This window comes from Impatiens glandulifera, chromosome 7 (assembly GCF_907164915.1).
Source record: "Impatiens glandulifera chromosome 7, dImpGla2.1, whole genome shotgun sequence".
Classification (NCBI taxonomy): domain Eukaryota; kingdom Viridiplantae; phylum Streptophyta; class Magnoliopsida; order Ericales; family Balsaminaceae; genus Impatiens; species Impatiens glandulifera.
Genome location: NC_061868.1, coordinates 50254887 through 50272996, shown reverse-complemented (window position 1 = coordinate 50272996; position 18110 = coordinate 50254887). Strand labels below are relative to the sequence as shown.

Below are 18110 nucleotides of genomic sequence, written 5' to 3'. Positions count from 1 at the left end.
TGTTTGTTGGATAGAAAGTCCTTTTTTTTTATACATGAAGTTCTCTTTTTTTAAAAGATAATTGTATTATTTAAGTAAAATAAAATAAAAAATAGGCTTGCTTTTATCCCCAAAGAAAAATAATCAATATGTAAACATTAGTTTTGTCATTTTGTTTTTTTGCTTCTTTTGCATTCTATCATTCATATTTTGGTTCGACTGTAGAAGAAGATATGAGAAAGAAATTTGATATATATATATATATATATATATATATATATATATATATATATATATATATATATATATATATATATATAATATCACACTGTGTTTGATGGGGTATTAAGAATATATAGTAGGTGAAAATATTAAAAGCTTATATATTTCCTTTTTGTTTAATAAAAAAATCATAGCATATAATGAAAAATGTGACAAGCTTAAACACTAAAATATACAATTGAGAATTAAAATGTGCATCTTTACTTGGGTAATAATTAACTTGTCTCTTTATTATTGAAAAAAAAAATGATGTAAAATTAAAATAACAAGGAAAAAATAAAATCAAAATAGCCATCATGTGAATTATTGTAAACATTTTCTATATCTTATTTATTTTTAAAACAAAAAAAAGTTGATAAACATTATATTTTATATTGATAAGTATTATTTATGTTTTATATTAACACAAATAGGATCTGTGGCGCAATGGTAGCGCGTCTGACTCCAGATCAGAAGGTTGCGTGTTCGATTCACGTCAGGTTCAATATTTTTTTTCTTATAACGATTTTTTATTATGAAAACAAAATCATAGGAACCTCCTTTTGGTGTTGCTTTCATATGGAAACTCATAGGTGTTTCTTTCCTTGTTTAGTGGATACAAAAAAAATAAGTCAGGGTTTCCATTATTGAACGTACAATTCAGGCTAAAAAGGAAAGTGGTTAATTATATTCTAAACAAAGCTAGATATGGAGATGCCTTTTACAAATTAAGTTGAATGGCTACAATAATATATATATATAATTTCTAGTCTTCTAATTGAATCAATGGGTTTTGGGTCAATATTTGGCGAAAACTCGTTTTTCATTAAAGATAATGATCTTATCTAAATATAAATTACAATTTACAAATGAAGCATAAAAATTAGGATCTTAATTACAACAATTATGTATTTATCAACAATTGTTGAAAAAGTTACATCCTTTAAAAGAAAAATCATCAACCAATTAATGAATTCAACCCAAAAAAGATTATTAATATATTTATTATAATTAATGGTATATAATTTTTTATTGATTTGATTCAAAAAAACTAGCTTGTTACTTGTAAGGATTACCCATATATTTTAGTAATTGTATGGAATCTTACTTTGTGATATTTTCCTTAAGAAATGAAAATATTCCTAATATAAAAAAATGTCCATTTAGTTAATTAAATAATGATTTCAAGAATATTTTATTAAATAATAGATTCATGAGAATATTATTTTATTAGAATAAAGTTGAAAAGAGGATAACAAAGGAATATTAGACAAGTGTTGACAGCTGAGCTAAATTGACTATCAACACCTTTAATAAATTAATAATTGACTAAATTGCCATTCCCTAAATTCTCCCACCACCGCAATTTAGTGCTTTGTTGTTCTATTCAATCACACTCTTTCCCAATAATATAATTATTATTTCTCACCACTAAAATGACAGTATTGTCCTCAGATCAATTTCATACATTTTATAATTAATTAATTAATTAATTAGATAAATCAGGCAAAGATTGTGTTTGAGTGAACAGCTGGAGTTACTATTTTAGGAAAGGGCAAAATTGACATTTTTGATTGACCGAGTTAACTCGGTATCTGATAGGCATGTGGCTGACGGATAATATACGCGACGACCCGTTAGTGATTTTTTTTTTTTTTTTGTGATAAACATCTGTCGAAACCCGGCGGTGCTCGACAGAATCTTGTCCTTTCTCTGATTTTTCTCACCTTCTCTCTCTCTATGTCTTGAACCGCTGAACCGCTGAAAAAGATTCTGTTTTTCCTAACCCCTTTCCTTATCTCTCTATCCCTATCTCCATCTCCATCTTCAAATCGCCTTCGACCGTCTCTTTAACGGATCAGAAGAGATCTACCAGATTATTGAGTCGCCATGGGTGATTCTGTATCAAATTATGTTCCTAGAACAATCCAAGAGATTCTATCCGACCTGTCCACCATCCCCGATGTTTCTGATAGAGCATCTAAGCTCGATGATTTCATCAATAGATTAGAAGAAGAAATGAAGAAGATCTACGTATTTAAGCGCGAGCTTCCCATCTCCATCGTCCTTATGAAGGATGGTTTGTTTTTCTATTCTCCTTTATCCTTCTCGCTTAAGAAACTTTTTGTATCTGATTTGTATCATCTACCCTTTTTGTTGATTTAAATGGCTGGAAATGTGTGCACTAGTTTTCCTCATGCTGTTGTTCTAAGGTCGAATCTGTAATTGAATTCCTCTTACCATTATCTGATGAAAATTACTCATTTGGTTTAATTTGTTGATGATGCAGCAATTACTGCACTGAAAGAAGAATCAATCCTGTTGAGGGGAAAACATGTGAAACCAGTGTTGGAACAATTCATCCCACTTAAGAAAATTCCTGATAAAGTAGTTGATGATGATGATGATATTAATAAAGACAAGGACAATAAAGATAAGAAGAATTGGTTGAGATCAGCCCAGCTCTGGAAAACTGATGATTTCAGCAGCAGCAGCAGCAGTGGAAAGAGACATAGTCCAGATTCAAGAGTTACAGAGGTATGGATCATCACCATTCACCCACCCAAAAACAAAAACATAAAAACAGTTACTGATCTTCGATGCTTCAGTATCTAACAAATTCTTTACGTGTGATAGAATGCCGAGTTTGGGTTCCATCCATTTCATTCGAATAAAAACAAGACTGGATCAAGAACATTCATGTCCCATAAAGGGTACCCTTTCTTCTCTGCTGCCGCAGCTGCTGCTGCTAGACATGAACAGGAAGATGCTGATGAACCAATTTCAAGTCTTTCCCTCATTATGCCCGGAACCAAGAATTCCAAAGAACAAAACCGTCCTAAGACCATCCGTAGCAGATCAAGCTCCACCTCTGCACCATCCAGTCAACTGAATTCACAGTCACTGCATCATCATCAGCCTGAGCAGCAGAATGGTAGGAAACAAAGAAGATGCTGGTCTCAAGAACTGCACAGGCGCTTTTTAAACGCTCTCCAACAGCTTGGAGGATCTCAAGGTCTGGTTAATTGATTAGATCAAACTTGTTTATCTCTGTTAATATAATTATACACTGTTTCCCTTGTTCATTGGTTGTTGGTTTTTTGCAGTCTCCACTCCTAAACAGATCAGAGAACTGATGCAAGTCGACAATCTCACCAACGACGAAGTGAAGAGCCATTTGCAAGTAATAATACCCCCCCCCCCCCCTACCCTTTTTTTTTGTCTCTTTGCTCTAAACTTCAGGATTTTAATTGATTGAATAATCATGGTTTCTTGATTATTCCAGAAATACAGACTCCACACGAAAAGAGGAGGGCCAGTCTCATCCATAAAAGGAGCCATGTCAAATCTGGGGGAATCATCTTCTATGCCCAGAGATGATGAGGAATACAAGGTGGAAGCGTCGAAGCAGAGCAATTCACAATCGGGTTCCCCACAGGGTCCACTTGACTTATCTGGAACAGGGGGAAATAATAATAGCATGGAATTAGGAGATGAGATATCAGAGAGTCATAGCTGGAAAAATCAACTTCACAGAAGATCTGCTCAAGATGATGATGAGGAGGAGGAGGAAGATGATGTATAGAGAGAATAGATGGTTAAAGCAAATAATATTTCATAAAATTTTGCAGATAAAAGACATAGATGATGATAATGAAGAGGATGAAGAGGAAGAGGAAGATATCATGATGCTCACTAGATACATATAAAATGAAGGATGAAAAAGGAAGGTAGCTCATGTTGTTTGAAATTTTGCAGGATTAATTTTCTTTCATCCTTCTAACTGAGATTGTTTGTTATTTTGTTGTACTTGTCTTGGCCCTGTGGTTTGAGTTGATTTTCTGGGCTAATCTAATATATTAGTAAAATCAACAACTATGTTTTATTTCGCTTTCAAATATGTCTTCTGTTGGTTCTTGTTTCCAGAAAACTTCAGAATTCTAAATCCAGATTTGTTTCTAGATTCGGATACATAGATTATATCACATATTATTGAGTTTGTTTCATGTTAGGTTATCTATAAATGTTTTTGAAAAATATTTTGTTTCATAAAAAAATAAACTATTTAGGTTTTTAATAAGATGTGATAAAAAGATTTTTTAATAAAACAAATAAAAAACAACATCAAAAGCTTATTGAGTTATTGACATTATCTAGAAGTGAGAAAAGGATAGTTTCTAGTAGATTCTTATTAATTAAATTATTAAAAAAATAAATAAACAAGTTTGACAACATATTAGAACTGTGGATAGGAATTTTCATGATATTATAGTTAAATAAACGGGCCCCTCTCTTTATTATAGTTTATTTGAGTAATCATTGATTTTTCAAAAATTATCAACATATTTTTTCATAAATTAAGTCAAAAGTATTATTAATAATTTGAATAATATAATCCACAATACATTCTTTCAAATGGATTTTTATTATATATGACAAGTTTTTCCATTTTCTTTTAGAATCAAACTTTTTATTTTGTTGTTGTATATTTAATTCATTATTTGACTGCTCTTTTTTATTATTCTAGCAGCGGTCTGTCTTGTTGACAATGTCAACAAAGTTTTTTTCTTTTCATTTCTTTTTTTATTATAACAAATATTAAACTAAACCCATTTAAAAAGTATTTTTGCCGTACGTTTGGGAAAACGAAGAAGCTTGTCGTAAATGTCTGAATTGGAATTGAATAACGTGACAGACAATATAATACATATTTAATGATTTTTTTAAAAAAAAAAACATGAAATGGGTTGTGGTCCTTGGTCCGATAGGCCTAGCACGAAATCCTGCAAAGTTAGCAGAAGCAGCAGCAGGCATGCCAAGCTCTGGTGGTAAAAATAGAATCAATTTCTGAAATGATCAGCTTATTAAACTTTAATTGATCATACTTTGCTCTGTATGTAATTCTTCTTCAATCTGGTTTATTTTCTCAATACATATTGTAGTTTAGCCCAAGAATTCTTTTTTAATTATCAAGATTCTCCTGCCATTCTCTCTCTTCTTCTACTGCCCTTTTCATGATGAACCTGCACTTTCCTTTCCTTTCCTTTACTTTGAAACAAATATAGATAGATAGAAACTAGTGCTTTTGGATTGCTTTCTTCTTTCCATTCTTCGAAAAAGCTTAATTACAAACACAAATGTCGACTACCCCCGTCGGGACAGAAGACCAGCAGCCTCCTCCGACGGATGTTCAGGTGGCCCAGCAAGCGTATACAGCCTCTTCGGGTACTCACGGGTCGATTGGGCCTTTTATTGGAGCCCTAGCGGTGATTACGATTTTGGTTGCCATTGCCATTATGATCGGAAGGCTTTGCTCGGGTCGGCGGGTCATAGGAAAGAGACAGTACGATTTTGAAGGATGGGTTGAGACAAAGTTTGCATCTTGTATCGATGGCCGATTGGATCCACCTCCACCTTCCGTACCATCTTCAACACGGAGGCCAACACCACCACCCAGGGATGATGCAGCGGCGGAGGAAGAAGAAGAAGAACAAAGAGAAAGTGGAGGGGAGCAGCAGCAGCAGCAGGAGAGAGCCTGATCATGATGATGATGTTAAACAGATCTCTCTCACTGTTATGATGCTGATGAACTCATCTTCTGTAAACTTATTATAACTGATGATCAATCAACCCATTCCACTTTCCTATGGTAAACAAATTATTATTGCCTGCCCTTGTTGATGATGTTAATAAAGATCTTAACTTGTTTGTTTGAAGATTATGAAATAAACAAACTAATTTTTAAAAAGTAATAGTGGGTAATGATATCTTTCTAAATTTAAAATAAAAAAATTGTGATATAATAATAATAATAGACTTCCACTACCAAAGCTATGATTTTATGAAAGAATTAAATTAATCAAAATGAGAGAGGAGAAGCAGAAGATTCGTGCTATACTTAGACATGTGACCACTCACTCAGCTTTTGTCGGACTCTCGGACGACCATGCGCTAGGGCACCCTTTCTTCTTCTTTTTATTATTATATATATATATGGAATACAATTTTCTCCTTTCCTTTTATACAAAAATAATAATAATAATTTAAAATCTTAAACAAAACAAGGGTTTATCTAGTGTAGTTCTGGCAAGAAGTTTAGGGAATTATCTTATTAGTTTGGTCATTCAGGTTGCATGCATCTACATGGTTTGGTTTAAGAGTTATTGTCTCATGTTTGTTCTGGTCTAAATCAGATGTTGTTACCTCAATTAAAAGGTGTTTTAATTCCCATATGGAAACCCTTTTAAATGTGCTCTATATCTTATGCTTTGGGTAGATAATCTATCATCCATTCCCATCAACCCTCTAACAGATACACCTAACATGGTAAATGTTCGGTACAGATTCTCTCAAGATCGTGTCACAAAACAATTTAATATAATAATAATCCCAAATGAAACAAACGTAAATTGTATACAAAATCCAAAATATGACGGTGAAGAATAATAATAATAAGAAGGCGGCTAAAGATTGTAGTTGTCAAGGCCGAGGTCCCTGAGAGCATCAGTTGCAGCATCCCTAGCTATTGTGGGATGATTGACCTTCACTTTTCTAATCAGCTCCTCAACACCATTGCTAAGCAAAATACTTCTGCAACAATATCATTTCATTCCAAATTTAACCAGTTGTATTATACATAAAAAGAACATAACAGAGTATGAAGTAACTGTGATCCCCCTAACCTATTCTCTGGATTCCTGACTGTAAGATTCCGAATCATCTGACAGGCACTTATCTGCATATTAGCAGCCCCAGGAAATCTCTTCATAGCCTGGATAGCAAGGTCCCCCGCACCAGCTTCAATCGCAACTGTTGCATTCTCAGGGGATCTCAAGCATAATACCCATATAATCGACATTACCTATAACAATATCATCTTAACCACCAAAATCATCTTTGATTTTTAAATTAAAACAAAATTCCATTACTATCACCTCTTGAGAAATGGAAGGATCATCGGAAAACTTGGATGTCAGTTTTATTATCTTGTCTATTCCTCCCTTTTCTACAATCGCACTCTTGTTTGCATCACTTCCTGCCAACTAATCATACAAAACTCTTTCAAAGGAGACCAAACTATTAACAGTCTGCCTAACCTTTATAGTTAAAATTAGTTCAGTCGTCAAACCTTAGATAGCAAAGAGCAGCAAGCCCTAGCAACAACATCGTTCCCTTGCTCACCACTATCACAGATACAACACAAAGTCGCATCTATGCCCCCGTTATCAGCAACCGATCTACATATTTCATCCTGTCGTTCATTAGCACCATCCAAAACAAATAACAAATCAACCAGGTTTAGGGTGAAAGACAGTTACAGCTTTCCAAACCAAGTTTTACATCAATAAAATTATCCAAGTCCAGAAACCTACATTGACAGCAATAGTCTTCAAAGCTGTGGCGGCAGATACTAGACTCGGCGAGTTGATCCCTTCACGAAGCGAATCAACAAGAACTTCTGCGATGCCAATTTTAGCAAATCTTCGGGCATAGCCATAAACCTAAGAATTAGAACATATTTTTACACTCATGATGAACATATCTAGATTTGAAGTCTAAATTTTGTTCAAGCAATATTATAGCTTCTATGTGGTAAACTAACAGTGGAGCTTGTATTCCATTTCCCATTCACTTACTTGAGAGGCAACAACTCGATTATCATCAGGTGTCAGCAAGACTCGTACGGAATTGTATAAACTTGGGATGTTCCTCTTCTGCGGCATATTCAGTACTCGGGTTATCATTTCATCAATTTTCAACTCCATGAATGATTCCTTAACAATTTCATTGCTAGTAGCAGCAGCAGCGACAACTGAAAACCCAGAATTCAAAACATCCAAATCTTCACTTGCACCATCCAGGATACTAATAAGCATACTTGGTCCACCATTCTTGAAGAATGTTCCTGTGCTTTGAACATCTGCAATAAATGAAGTATGAACTAATCCTAAGGCCAACATAATCAAATTACAAATAGTTTATAACTAGGAATTAGATCTCATTAACAGCTTTTTTGTAGAACAATTGTAGACACAAATACACAGATAAAGAAGATGTCCTGGATCATCTGGGAATAAAAGCACAAGCACCATTTAGGTTTTCTACCTTAAGGATTGAGATGAGAGATATAAATAAATCTTTCATTAAATAGGTCTTCTTCTTGAACCTGGAAAATAAATCATCTTCAAAGGTCTAATTTTTATGAAAATTTGATATACAAAGAATAACACTGCTTATCAGCAAACGCGAACTCTTTTCCATGTGTAGTTTGGAGATCTACAGGATAAAAAGAGAAATGAATTAACAATCGCAATTACCATTAAGAAGCAATGCCAGAATGTTGAAGGCGGAGATGACACCACGGTTTGAAACGCCGCGGATCTTGGAACAAATTGAAGAAACCAGCTCAACCCCACCATTTTTATTGGCTATAGCTATATTTCCAGATCCCTCGATCGAACATAGGTTACTCAATTTATCGAGCAAATCAATCACCTCAACAACATTCTCGTCATCCCTCCAGTTTGAATTGAACTCTTTCAATTGATCCAGTGTCTGGACCATTGGGTTATCTTTGACAGAGCCTTGGCCGGGTACACACTTAACAATGCCTGAGAATAGAGCGGAGAGATTAAGCGAGGAGTAGCAAGTAAGGCATGAAAGTAAAAGATCATTGTTTAGATACTGAACCAGATAGATCGACGCCTTGGAGAGTTAGGGTTTCAATGGCGTCCTGTAGAGCTTCTGTGGGATCCATGCCGAGGTCATCGATGTTCTCCTTCACTATTTCGTCAAAGGCCTCCTGTGAGATCGTTCGACTAGAAGCCGGTGGGCCCATTTTCGCCGGAGACGACGGCAGATGAGAGGGTTACGAGAAGGAATCAATTCACAGCTTCACAGGCAAGTTAAGAAGAAATCAGACGACTGCAGCATAGTAAATTTTGCGGGAATTTATCATATTTTTTGAACGAAAACCATCAAATAAAATAAATTCATTATTCAAGAAAACCCACAAGTTCAAAATTTATGAGCATCAAATTTATTAGATGCCAATATGATATATTTTTTAATTAACATCAATTGTGCATGTGCCACTCAAATCAAAGGAAACAATCAAACAACATATAGTTAGAACCCGGTGGAGAGATTTATTATTTAACTTTATTAAGTATTGAGTTCGAGTGTTACGGCCATATTTTACCTCACTCACCAATGTAACTCGATAGTAATAATCGACTTAAGAGACTAAAATGTCACGAATTTAATTTCATTTGAAAACGATTTGAGTTTAAGCGGAGATTGATAGTCATTTTTTCTTTATTTCCTATTTTTTTTTTAACCAAAATAAGATTATTCAAAATTATTATTAGTTTTAATAATTATAAATATTATATATATATATATTGTAATTATTAATCTTATTAAAAAAATTAAAAAAAAAAAAGTGTAATTTTAAAATATTTATTAATTTAAAATAAAATTATTAAGTTAAAATATTAAAAATATATTATAAGAATGTAAAATTTATACAAAAATTTGTATTAGTAAATAATTAGTTTGTTAAATAAACCCAGATAGTTCAATAACTTTTTTAGACTAAATGTTAATGGTTAAGGATTCCCATCTTAATACTGGACGGTTGATTCATATGACAACGGATTCTACTTAAATTTGTTTTGGCTTATTTTATGTGGCTGAATGAATGATATTTTGTGTTTATAATTAAACTTCATCTCATTTTTCATTTAATTAATTACTCCATTCAATTCAATCTATTTATTAAAATGTTTTTATTTCTTAAAAATAAAAGTTATTATTATTATTATATATTTATCCACCATCAATATATATTTATAAATATTTGCAGCAAAAAAAAAAAAAAAAAATCTACATGGAAGAAGCTGTAATTTGATATATTTGAAGCATGTCCAAAATTAGTTTGGGATAAGACAGAAAAGTCGGACCCTTAAGAAAATGTGTACCAAGAAAAATCCACTATTATTTTGGTGCTTAGAAAATAGAACATGTTGGTCGGGGAATATATTGCATCCCAAAAAAAAAAACGAAAGAAAGAAAAAAAAAAATGGCAACTTTAAAGTTAAACCTGGCTCTGTCTTGCTGCCTCTTCTTCGTCTTCCCCTTGGTCATTCTAACAATCTCTAATTTAGTCTCCGCCAATCCTGATAAACTCTTCTTATTCTTCTTCGAGGCCAAAAGTGACGGCACTGTTGTAAGGTTTTTTACACCAACTCTGGTGCCGGCATCATTAGACGCAGCAACTAACGTCCAATCCACGGACGTGGTGCTTAACCCAGATACAAAGGTCTCCGGCAGACTATATCGTCCCATGAACGCCCCTTCCGGAACCCTTCACCCCCTTCTGATCTTCTTCCACGGCGGTGGGTTCTCGACGGGATCGGCTTTCAGCGTTGATATTCACACTTACATGAACACTCTTAGCTCCCTTGGAAACCTGGCCATACTCTCCGTGGATTACCGTCTAGCCCCGGAACATCCGGTTAAGGACTTGTACGACGACGCTTACGACGGGGTGCTTTGGGTAGCAAAACAGGCGGCGGGACAAGGTAGCAGCTCGGAAGCATGGATGAAAGATGTTGTGAACTACGATCGGATCTTCGTGGGAGGACAGAGTTCGGGAGGAAACATAGCCCACAATGTGGGTATGCGGATCCAGGAGTTGAAACCGGCAGGGGTGAAACTTGGTGGGATGATAATAATCCACTCGTATTTCCTAACGGTGGATCCTCTGCCTTCTATTCTAAAGGAACCGGAGGATATGAGAAACAACATAACTGAATTGTGGTCTTTTGTATGCCCTGGCACAACCGGGTTGGACGATCCCAGAGTCAACCCATCATTGGAACCAGATTTGCAGATCATAAAGCCGGCTAAGGTGCTGATTTGTGCGGCCGAGTTAGACGCGATGAAGGACGCGTCCAAGGCCTATTACGACGCACTTAAGTGGAGTGGGGTCGATACAGAGTTTTATCTAACCCAGGGAAAACGACATATGTTCGATAATTTCGATCCTAAATGCCCAGAAGCAATGGCATTACATTCTAAGATTGTCTCATACATGCAGTAAGTAATATTATTAATAATAATAATAATAATAGTAGTAGTAGTTACACAATCCTTTCATTTTTTATTTTTAATAATCAAAATCTCTCTGTATAATAAAATCCCAACACAAAATTTGTATATATAATGATATAATTATATGCTAATCTTTCTATTTCTTCCTCTCTTTTACATTTCACATGTGATATTAATTAGGTGGTTAATTGTGTATTCCAAGAATTTTATTTTTATCATATATGATTTAACTCAGAAAAATAAAAGTATGTTTTTATATTAAAGCAAAGTTAGATTATTTATATTAAATATAATATAAAATTATTAACATTTCAATATAATTATAAGTTAAATAAAATATAAGAACAATTTTTTTCACTTTAAACGTTCCAAGTTTAAGTCTTGCTCTCACTAATGCCCATACATATAGGTAAAATCAGTTAATAATTAGAGATCTCTAGCTAATAATTAACTGGAACAGATCGTTTGTCATTCTTACTACAAAATAATTTATTTTATTAAAAAAATATCATTCTCTTTTAGTTGTTTAATAAATTTGACAGAAATTATATAATTATAGTTGGATTATTTTATTTGTAATATATTTTGATTATATGGACAATATAAAATGTAAAATTTAAATATATTATTAAAAAATAATATTAATTATCAAAGTAAATTGTAAGTTTGGACATAAGTCTCATGAAGTCTTCTTGTCTTTTAGTGTAGACTTTAGATAGTGAGTAGGTTTGAATAGTTTGACTTTGAAGAAATATAAGTGATTCTTCTAACAAAAAAAAAATACTTGATAATGGTTCGATATATATTTTTTTTTATAGAAAAATAATTTAGGCAACAAAATATAAAGAAAAGAAAGCCACGGAAATATTAATTATCAAAGTAAATTGTAAGTTTGGACATAAGTCTTGTGAAGTCTTCTGGTCTTTTAGTATAGTACTTTAGATAATGAGTAGGTTTGAATAGTTTCACCTTGGAGAAATATAAGTTATTCTTCTACGAAATTACTCAGAATAGTTCCATATATATATTTTTTTTATAGAGAAATAATTTAAACAAAAATATAAAGAAAACAAATCTACGAATATGACATGGTTTTCACATGTACATAAAAGAAATAAAAAAATTATGTAAAAAAATTTAATAATAAATTAAAAAAAATGGTCTTTCAATTTTTTCCCCCTAAATTAAACAAGGTAATTTTTATATTTATTATTATTTTATAGTATAATTATTTATTTAATTATCTAATTATCACTCTTACAAAAGTGATAGACCATATAAAATTCATGACTTTGTTTTCCTAAATTAGTTGTTTTTATCACTTATTTTTTTATTTATATTTGTGATTGATTTTTTAAAAAAATTTTTGATCGACTAGTTTGAAAATTTTGGAACACTCTATAAAAATTTTATTTTTTTGAAAACGTGAGGGGAATTAATTTTAATGTCAAAAAAAATTTAAGTTTTAAAAACGAGGTTTTATAGACAATTCCATATCTTACCTTCCTGTCGAATATGTGAAAGATTGAGAGTTTTTTTAATGGGAAGTATGTCATAGGTTTTTTTTAACTTTTTTTCAATATTAATTAACCTCACGACTAGAGAGTCGCCACCTAATTTAAAAAATTAGGAATTTAAGAGATGTGAGTTCGGCGTTTGGTTACGTGTGGAAAAGGGTTTTTTAGACGCTATGTCCCACAACGCCCTAAAGTCTCTACTAATTAATTTTGACCTTTTTTTATTTCTTACGCTTTACATTTTAGAGTTTTTCCATTTTAAACATTAAAAAAAAAGTTTGCATGAAAGATAAATGATAAAATAAAATAAACAAATAAAGACACAAGAAAACCTAATAAAATAATCCACACATAAAAATTATTCTAAAAAAAATTAAGACTAAGCAATTTATTGATCAAAATTTTAATTAGCCTAAGTCTAGATTGATTTTTAATAAATTTATTGAAGTGAATTATATAAAGGATCTAACCTTTTTTTTTGGGGGGGTTTTATAAAAATTTGTAGTTCAAAAGAACTCATTAAAGAAAAATAATCCTATGTCTAAGTTAAGGCTAAGTTTAATTTTAGTTAAAAATTCGATTTTAAAGTATCATTCTATCCTAGGATCAAACAAGGCACAAACTCTTAACTAAGCAAAAACAAAAAAATGTCAAACAAAAATAAACCTAAATCTAAAATGCAGAAATAAAAAAAATAAAAAAATAAACAAATAAAAAAGAAAAGCTGAAGACTGCAGCAAGCGTCGCCTGGGAAGCGTCAGAAGTCTGATTCAGCAGCAGCTGCAGCAGAGAAAGCGTCGTCTGAAAAGCGCCGAGACCCTTGAAGAAGTGCTGGAAGACTGAAGAACAAGCGTCGCCTTGTAGAATAACTTGCTGTTTTTTTGGTTTTTTCACCTAATCCTAACTAAAAAATTATTTGGTGATTCAAATGGATCCCAATTAACATGAAACTTTGCAGAAACATTATAATAATACAATTAAACATTTATATAAATAAAAAACCTTAGATCTAGTTATTCAAAAAAATAAAAAATCAACTATACAAAATAATGCAGATTTTACATTTTTATTATTATTTTGCAGTGTTCTTGAAAACTTTTTTTGTTTTTTTTTTTTATTTATTAAATTTTATTTCTATTCTACTTATTTACATGATTAAGGTACATAAATAAAACTTAAACGTCTATCAAAACAAAAAATTTAAAGGAAATCATGCATAATATAAAGTACAAAGAAAATAAAAATTCAAATGAAAGTAAAATTCAAATTCAAATTTAAAGAAACAAAAGAAAGTAAAAAAGCTTACAAAGGGGTTGCTCTTTATATCATTGCAAAAAAAAAATGAAAACCCTAAACAAAAGGTTTTTAGAAAAGTGGGGTCTATTTCGGCAGCCTAAGGGCAAGTGAATGTCTCAAGAGAGAGAAAAGAAAGAGAAGAAGGTGAAGATTGAAGGTGGAGAGTTGAAGTTGAGGAGGTCCCTTTTTAGGGTGTTAAGAGGGGGTATTTATAGGGAATTCACAAGGGAAACCCTAGGGCCCAAAATATTTTAAATGAAGCAATCTCCACTTGCCATGTCACTAAATGTCATGAATATCCAATCGGTATTTAAGCTTTAATAAATAAATGATGTAATACTTGGTTATTTTAATTTTTAATTAAAAAAAATGACCAAGCCTTCATGCTCACGGTTGAATCCTTCGTAACTTCTTCCCTTTTTTCTTGGCAACTTCTTCCTTCATTTTTTTTTCTTTGATCTAGGGTGCTTCTCACGAACGATTGTGTAGACACCGTTATCTTCTATTTTTGCACTGTTATCCCCTTTACATCCCTTCATCTTACAAAAAAGATTTTGTTAAAAACACAAAAAAAACAATTTTATTTTTAATTATTCCTATTTATAGGAACAATTCTAATTAAAAAATAAAATGCTAACTAACTTATTCAAAAATAAAATAAAATCTAATCGACAACTAATCTAACAACTAATCTAATTAAAAGAAAACAAAATATATCTAACGAAATTTTATAAAAACGTTAATATATATTTTGTAGAATTTTTTTATTTTTTATTATTATTTTTTTTATAAATACCCAAGATAATTAATTAAATAAAACCTTGAATATTCTAAATATAATAACTTCCCTAATTGTTGTAACATAGGCAAATTACTATCTTAACTTTATTAAGAATCCAAAATCAATTATTTTCAAAAACTCAATTGTTCTAAAAATAACCGTCTTTAAAATAAATCGTGCAATTAGCCCGTGAATGAATTCGAAAAAACTTGTATAGGCTCGGATTTATTAAAAGCATAAACTATAAAATTGGGGGTAAAAAATGAGTGTCTACAATATTTGAGTAATGATAGAGGAACGAAAAAATTGTAACGAAAGTGTAACGAATTATAAGCTAGTAGACTAAACTTGATTTAAAATGTTTATTATCTCTTTTTCTAATAATAATTTATCTCTTTTCTCTATTGATAATTATTTTCTCTCATCTTACTTATTAATTTGTTATATATATTTTTTAAAATATTAACAAAGAAATTTAATAAATTAAATAATAAAAAATATAAATATATATGTTTTAAAAACAAAAAATATATAGTATTATTAATTTTCTTATTATCGGTTATAACTTTTAAATTGTGAAATCTATATGTTCATACATTTATTATTATTTTTTTTTAATATATTGTTTATTCTGTGTTATCTATAAATATTATAATAATTATTTATAAAATAAAATAATATTATATTATTTTAAATAATAAATATAAATAAGATTAATATATATATAAGTTTGTGTGTATAAGAAAAAAAGATATATATGTTTAAAAGATTAATATATATATATATATATATATATATATATATATAAAAGTTTGTGTGTACGTATAGAAAAAATATTATATATGTTTAAATTTATGTTTATTATTATTATTATACTAATTTATATTAAAAATAATTTAATAATTGTTTTTGATTAAATAAAATTATATAATAAAAAAATTAGAGGAAGAAATGTAAAACAAAAAAGAAAAAAAGTAAACATGAATAAAAAAAGAAAAAATTAAAGAACGTGATGAGAGAAATAAATAAAAAATAGAAAAGTGGAGGGAGAGAGATAAAGCAAATTAAGTAGTTAGGTGAAATTATACAAAAATGTGTTCACATAACTATTCACATACACGACGACGAGAAAGTGTGGAATTTCTTTTAAACTTGATTAAAGGTTTGTTGACATGAAAATCATTGGAAATCTTCCGGTATTTGCAAGGAAATTACACAAAAAGAAAAAAGAAAAATACTTTCCTGCCTTATATAGCAGGGGAGAGCGCGGGTGCAAACATTGCCCACAACGCATCGGTTCGGGCCGGGTCGGAGGGGCTTCCGGACGGTGTCAAACTGGTGGGCGGGTGCCTGGTTCATCCGGATTTTGCGAGCAAAGAACGCGTGCTGACTGACGTGTGGGCTTTTGCTAACCCGACATCAGTCGGGCTGGACGACCCTCATGTGAACCCGTCGAAGGATGCGGGTTTATCGAAGATTCCTTGGGAGAGGGTGCTGGTAATGTTAACGGAGAGAGACTTCTTGAGGGCGGGCGGGTTGTTTTATTATGAGACAATGAAGGAATTAAGCGGGTGGGGCGGGTGTGTAGAGATGATGGAAACTGAGGAGGAGGAGCACGCTTTCCATCTGTTTAACCCGACTTGTGATAAGGCCGTGGATCTCGTTAAGAGAATCGCATCTTTTCTCAACACCAACCGTGGCTAATTAATATTATTGTGCAATAATAAATGTTATAAGTGAATCCTATATATATTATTTATTGAATAAAGAAGATAAGTCATCGTGATTTAGTACTGAATACACACACACTATTGCTCAAATGGACGAAATGGGATTGTGATGGAACATAGGAATTCTGTAGATTTTTGGACCATATATATATATAATAGAAATGGATCCAATACTCATTTATTAATTTGTTTATTTATGGCACGGACAGACAAAACAAAAACAGACAGTAGATATATCAAACAAAGTTATCATCGATCGATCGATCCATTATCCATATGTCATATTAATTCTTACTTAATTAATTGAAGAAAGAAACAAAGAGGTTGAGCAAGGCAATGGCATTAGCGGAGGTTGGATTAAACAAATGGAAGACATGATCCTCTCCGACCGACTCCACAATCTCCGCCGTTCCTTTCCAACCGCTCCTCCTCAGCCCCTCGTAGTAATGACACCCCCTATCCCTTAACAGGTCTTTCTCCGCTACACAAACTAACATCCTCTCGCATCCCATATCCGCTATCTTCGGGTCCTTATTCGGGTTTATTATCGGGTCATCCAACCCGGTCAATGATGGCCAAACAATTCGCCACAACGTCCTCATAGTTGAAACGAAATCCGGGTTTTCCGCTTCTGACCCGATCAGTTCTTCTCCTCCGAACCATGGTTGGACGAGAATTACGCCCTCCAGCTTAGCCCCGGATAACCCCTCCAACCCAACTCGCATCCCCAAATTGTAGGCTATGTTTCCGCCGGCGCTGTCACCGGCGAAGAACACGCGGTTGAGATCAGCCAAGTCATTTACCCATTCGTCGCCACCGACGACGGCCCAATTGACTGCCGCCCAGCTGTCATCAAAGGGGATCGGCAAAGGGTGTTCAGGGGATCTTCTGTAGTTAACAGAGACGGCGACGATATTGGCGGCGGATACCAGGGAATTAAGATAGTTATGGTAAAGTGGAGAGAAGGCGGATTCGATGCAAAAGCCACCGCCGTGGAAATAGATGAGGAGAGGGAGTTTATCATGAGATTGAGATGGGTTGGTGGCTGGTTTTGGTATGTAAAGGCGGGCGGACAAGCCAGTTTCCGGCGAGATGATAACGTCCTTGGATTGGACGCCCGTGTGGGGATCGATGGATGGTGGGACGATTTCGTATCCCTTCAATCTCTCAATGGTTCCGTCTTTGTAAATTCGAAACAAGTCCAAAATTTCATGAACTACTTCGTTGTTGCTGCTTAAATCTGAAGACATTTTTAGATTTGGATGATCCAGTATATATGAATGAATATGATCACGTCTCTTTATATACATACAGAGGCACAACCGCTCAAGAGTCAAATTAAGGTCTTGTTTGATATTAAACTAATTGAGAATATCACTCAACAATTTATTAATCATTTTTTTTATTACTTTTCTCTAGTAACCTATA

General features: G+C 32.6%; 6 protein-coding genes and 1 non-coding gene across 7 annotated transcripts; 5 read left to right on the top strand and 2 right to left on the bottom strand.

Annotated features, from left to right (window-relative positions):
• Window positions 1-673: 673 nt before the first annotated feature.
• Window positions 674-745, top strand: TRNAW-CCA. The gene has a single exon. It is a non-coding gene; the product is annotated as a tRNA-Trp (tRNA).
• Window positions 746-1956: 1211 nt separating this feature from the next.
• LOC124945540 (transcription factor HHO5-like) lies at window positions 1957-4212 on the top strand. Its single transcript, XM_047485995.1, has 5 exons — window positions 1957-2320; window positions 2531-2778; window positions 2878-3256; window positions 3348-3424; window positions 3527-4212. The coding sequence occupies exons 1-5, from the start codon at window positions 2131-2133 to the stop codon at window positions 3824-3826; spliced, it is 1194 nt and encodes a 397-aa protein (XP_047341951.1). The 5' UTR covers window positions 1957-2130; the 3' UTR covers window positions 3827-4212.
• A 784-nt stretch (window positions 4213-4996) lies between these two features.
• Window positions 4997-5922, top strand: LOC124910742. The gene has a single exon (XM_047451422.1). It carries the CDS (start codon window positions 5379-5381, stop codon window positions 5778-5780), a length of 402 nt encoding a protein of 133 aa, XP_047307378.1. The 5' UTR covers window positions 4997-5378; the 3' UTR covers window positions 5781-5922.
• Window positions 5923-6442: 520 nt separating this feature from the next.
• On the bottom strand, window positions 6443-9161 carry LOC124945067 (armadillo repeat-containing protein 6). The gene is made up of 8 exons (XM_047485438.1): window positions 8932-9161; window positions 8559-8852; window positions 7878-8161; window positions 7614-7742; window positions 7370-7492; window positions 7176-7283; window positions 6924-7102; window positions 6443-6831 (listed from the first exon to the last, which is right to left on the bottom strand). The coding sequence occupies exons 1-8, from the start codon at window positions 9077-9079 to the stop codon at window positions 6705-6707; spliced, it is 1392 nt and encodes a 463-aa protein (XP_047341394.1). The 5' UTR covers window positions 9080-9161; the 3' UTR covers window positions 6443-6704.
• Window positions 9162-10324: 1163 nt separating this feature from the next.
• On the top strand, window positions 10325-11347 carry LOC124910173 (probable carboxylesterase 2). The gene has a single exon (XM_047450787.1). It carries the CDS (start codon window positions 10325-10327, stop codon window positions 11345-11347), a length of 1023 nt encoding a protein of 340 aa, XP_047306743.1.
• Window positions 11348-16044: 4697 nt separating this feature from the next.
• On the top strand, window positions 16045-16700 carry LOC124910171 (2-hydroxyisoflavanone dehydratase-like). Its single transcript, XM_047450786.1, has 2 exons — window positions 16045-16114; window positions 16160-16700. The coding sequence occupies exons 1-2, from the start codon at window positions 16045-16047 to the stop codon at window positions 16654-16656; spliced, it is 567 nt and encodes a 188-aa protein (XP_047306742.1). The 3' UTR covers window positions 16657-16700.
• Window positions 16701-16964: 264 nt separating this feature from the next.
• Window positions 16965-17963, bottom strand: LOC124910794 (probable carboxylesterase 12). The gene has a single exon (XM_047451473.1). It carries the CDS (start codon window positions 17930-17932, stop codon window positions 16982-16984), a length of 951 nt encoding a protein of 316 aa, XP_047307429.1. The 5' UTR covers window positions 17933-17963; the 3' UTR covers window positions 16965-16981.
• Between the last annotated feature and the right edge of the window lie 147 nt (window positions 17964-18110).

Coding starts and splice junctions, on each gene's coding strand:
- LOC124945540 (XM_047485995.1), top strand. CDS start 2,131: ATGGGTGATTCTGTATCAAATTATGTTCCTAGAACAATCCAAGAGATT. Junction 2,321..2,530: donor CATCGTCCTTATGAAGGATG/GTTTGTTTTTCT, acceptor TTGATGATGCAG/CAATTACTGCACTGAAAGAA. Junction 3,425..3,526: donor AAGTGAAGAGCCATTTGCAA/GTAATAATACCC, acceptor TGATTATTCCAG/AAATACAGACTCCACACGAA.
- LOC124910742 (XM_047451422.1), top strand. CDS start 5,379: ATGTCGACTACCCCCGTCGGGACAGAAGACCAGCAGCCTCCTCCGACG.
- LOC124945067 (XM_047485438.1), bottom strand. CDS start 9,079: ATGGGCCCACCGGCTTCTAGTCGAACGATCTCACAGGAGGCCTTTGAC. Junction 8,853..8,931: donor CCAAGGCGTCGATCTATCTG/GTTCAGTATCTA, acceptor CTCTATTCTCAG/GCATTGTTAAGTGTGTACCC. Junction 7,743..7,877: donor ATCGAGTTGTTGCCTCTCAA/GTAAGTGAATGG, acceptor TCTAATTCTTAG/GTTTATGGCTATGCCCGAAG.
- LOC124910173 (XM_047450787.1), top strand. CDS start 10,325: ATGGCAACTTTAAAGTTAAACCTGGCTCTGTCTTGCTGCCTCTTCTTC.
- LOC124910171 (XM_047450786.1), top strand. CDS start 16,045: ATGTGTTCACATAACTATTCACATACACGACGACGAGAAAGTGTGGAA. Junction 16,115..16,159: donor TCTTTTAAACTTGATTAAAG/GTTTGTTGACAT, acceptor GGTATTTGCAAG/GAAATTACACAAAAAGAAAA.
- LOC124910794 (XM_047451473.1), bottom strand. CDS start 17,932: ATGTCTTCAGATTTAAGCAGCAACAACGAAGTAGTTCATGAAATTTTG.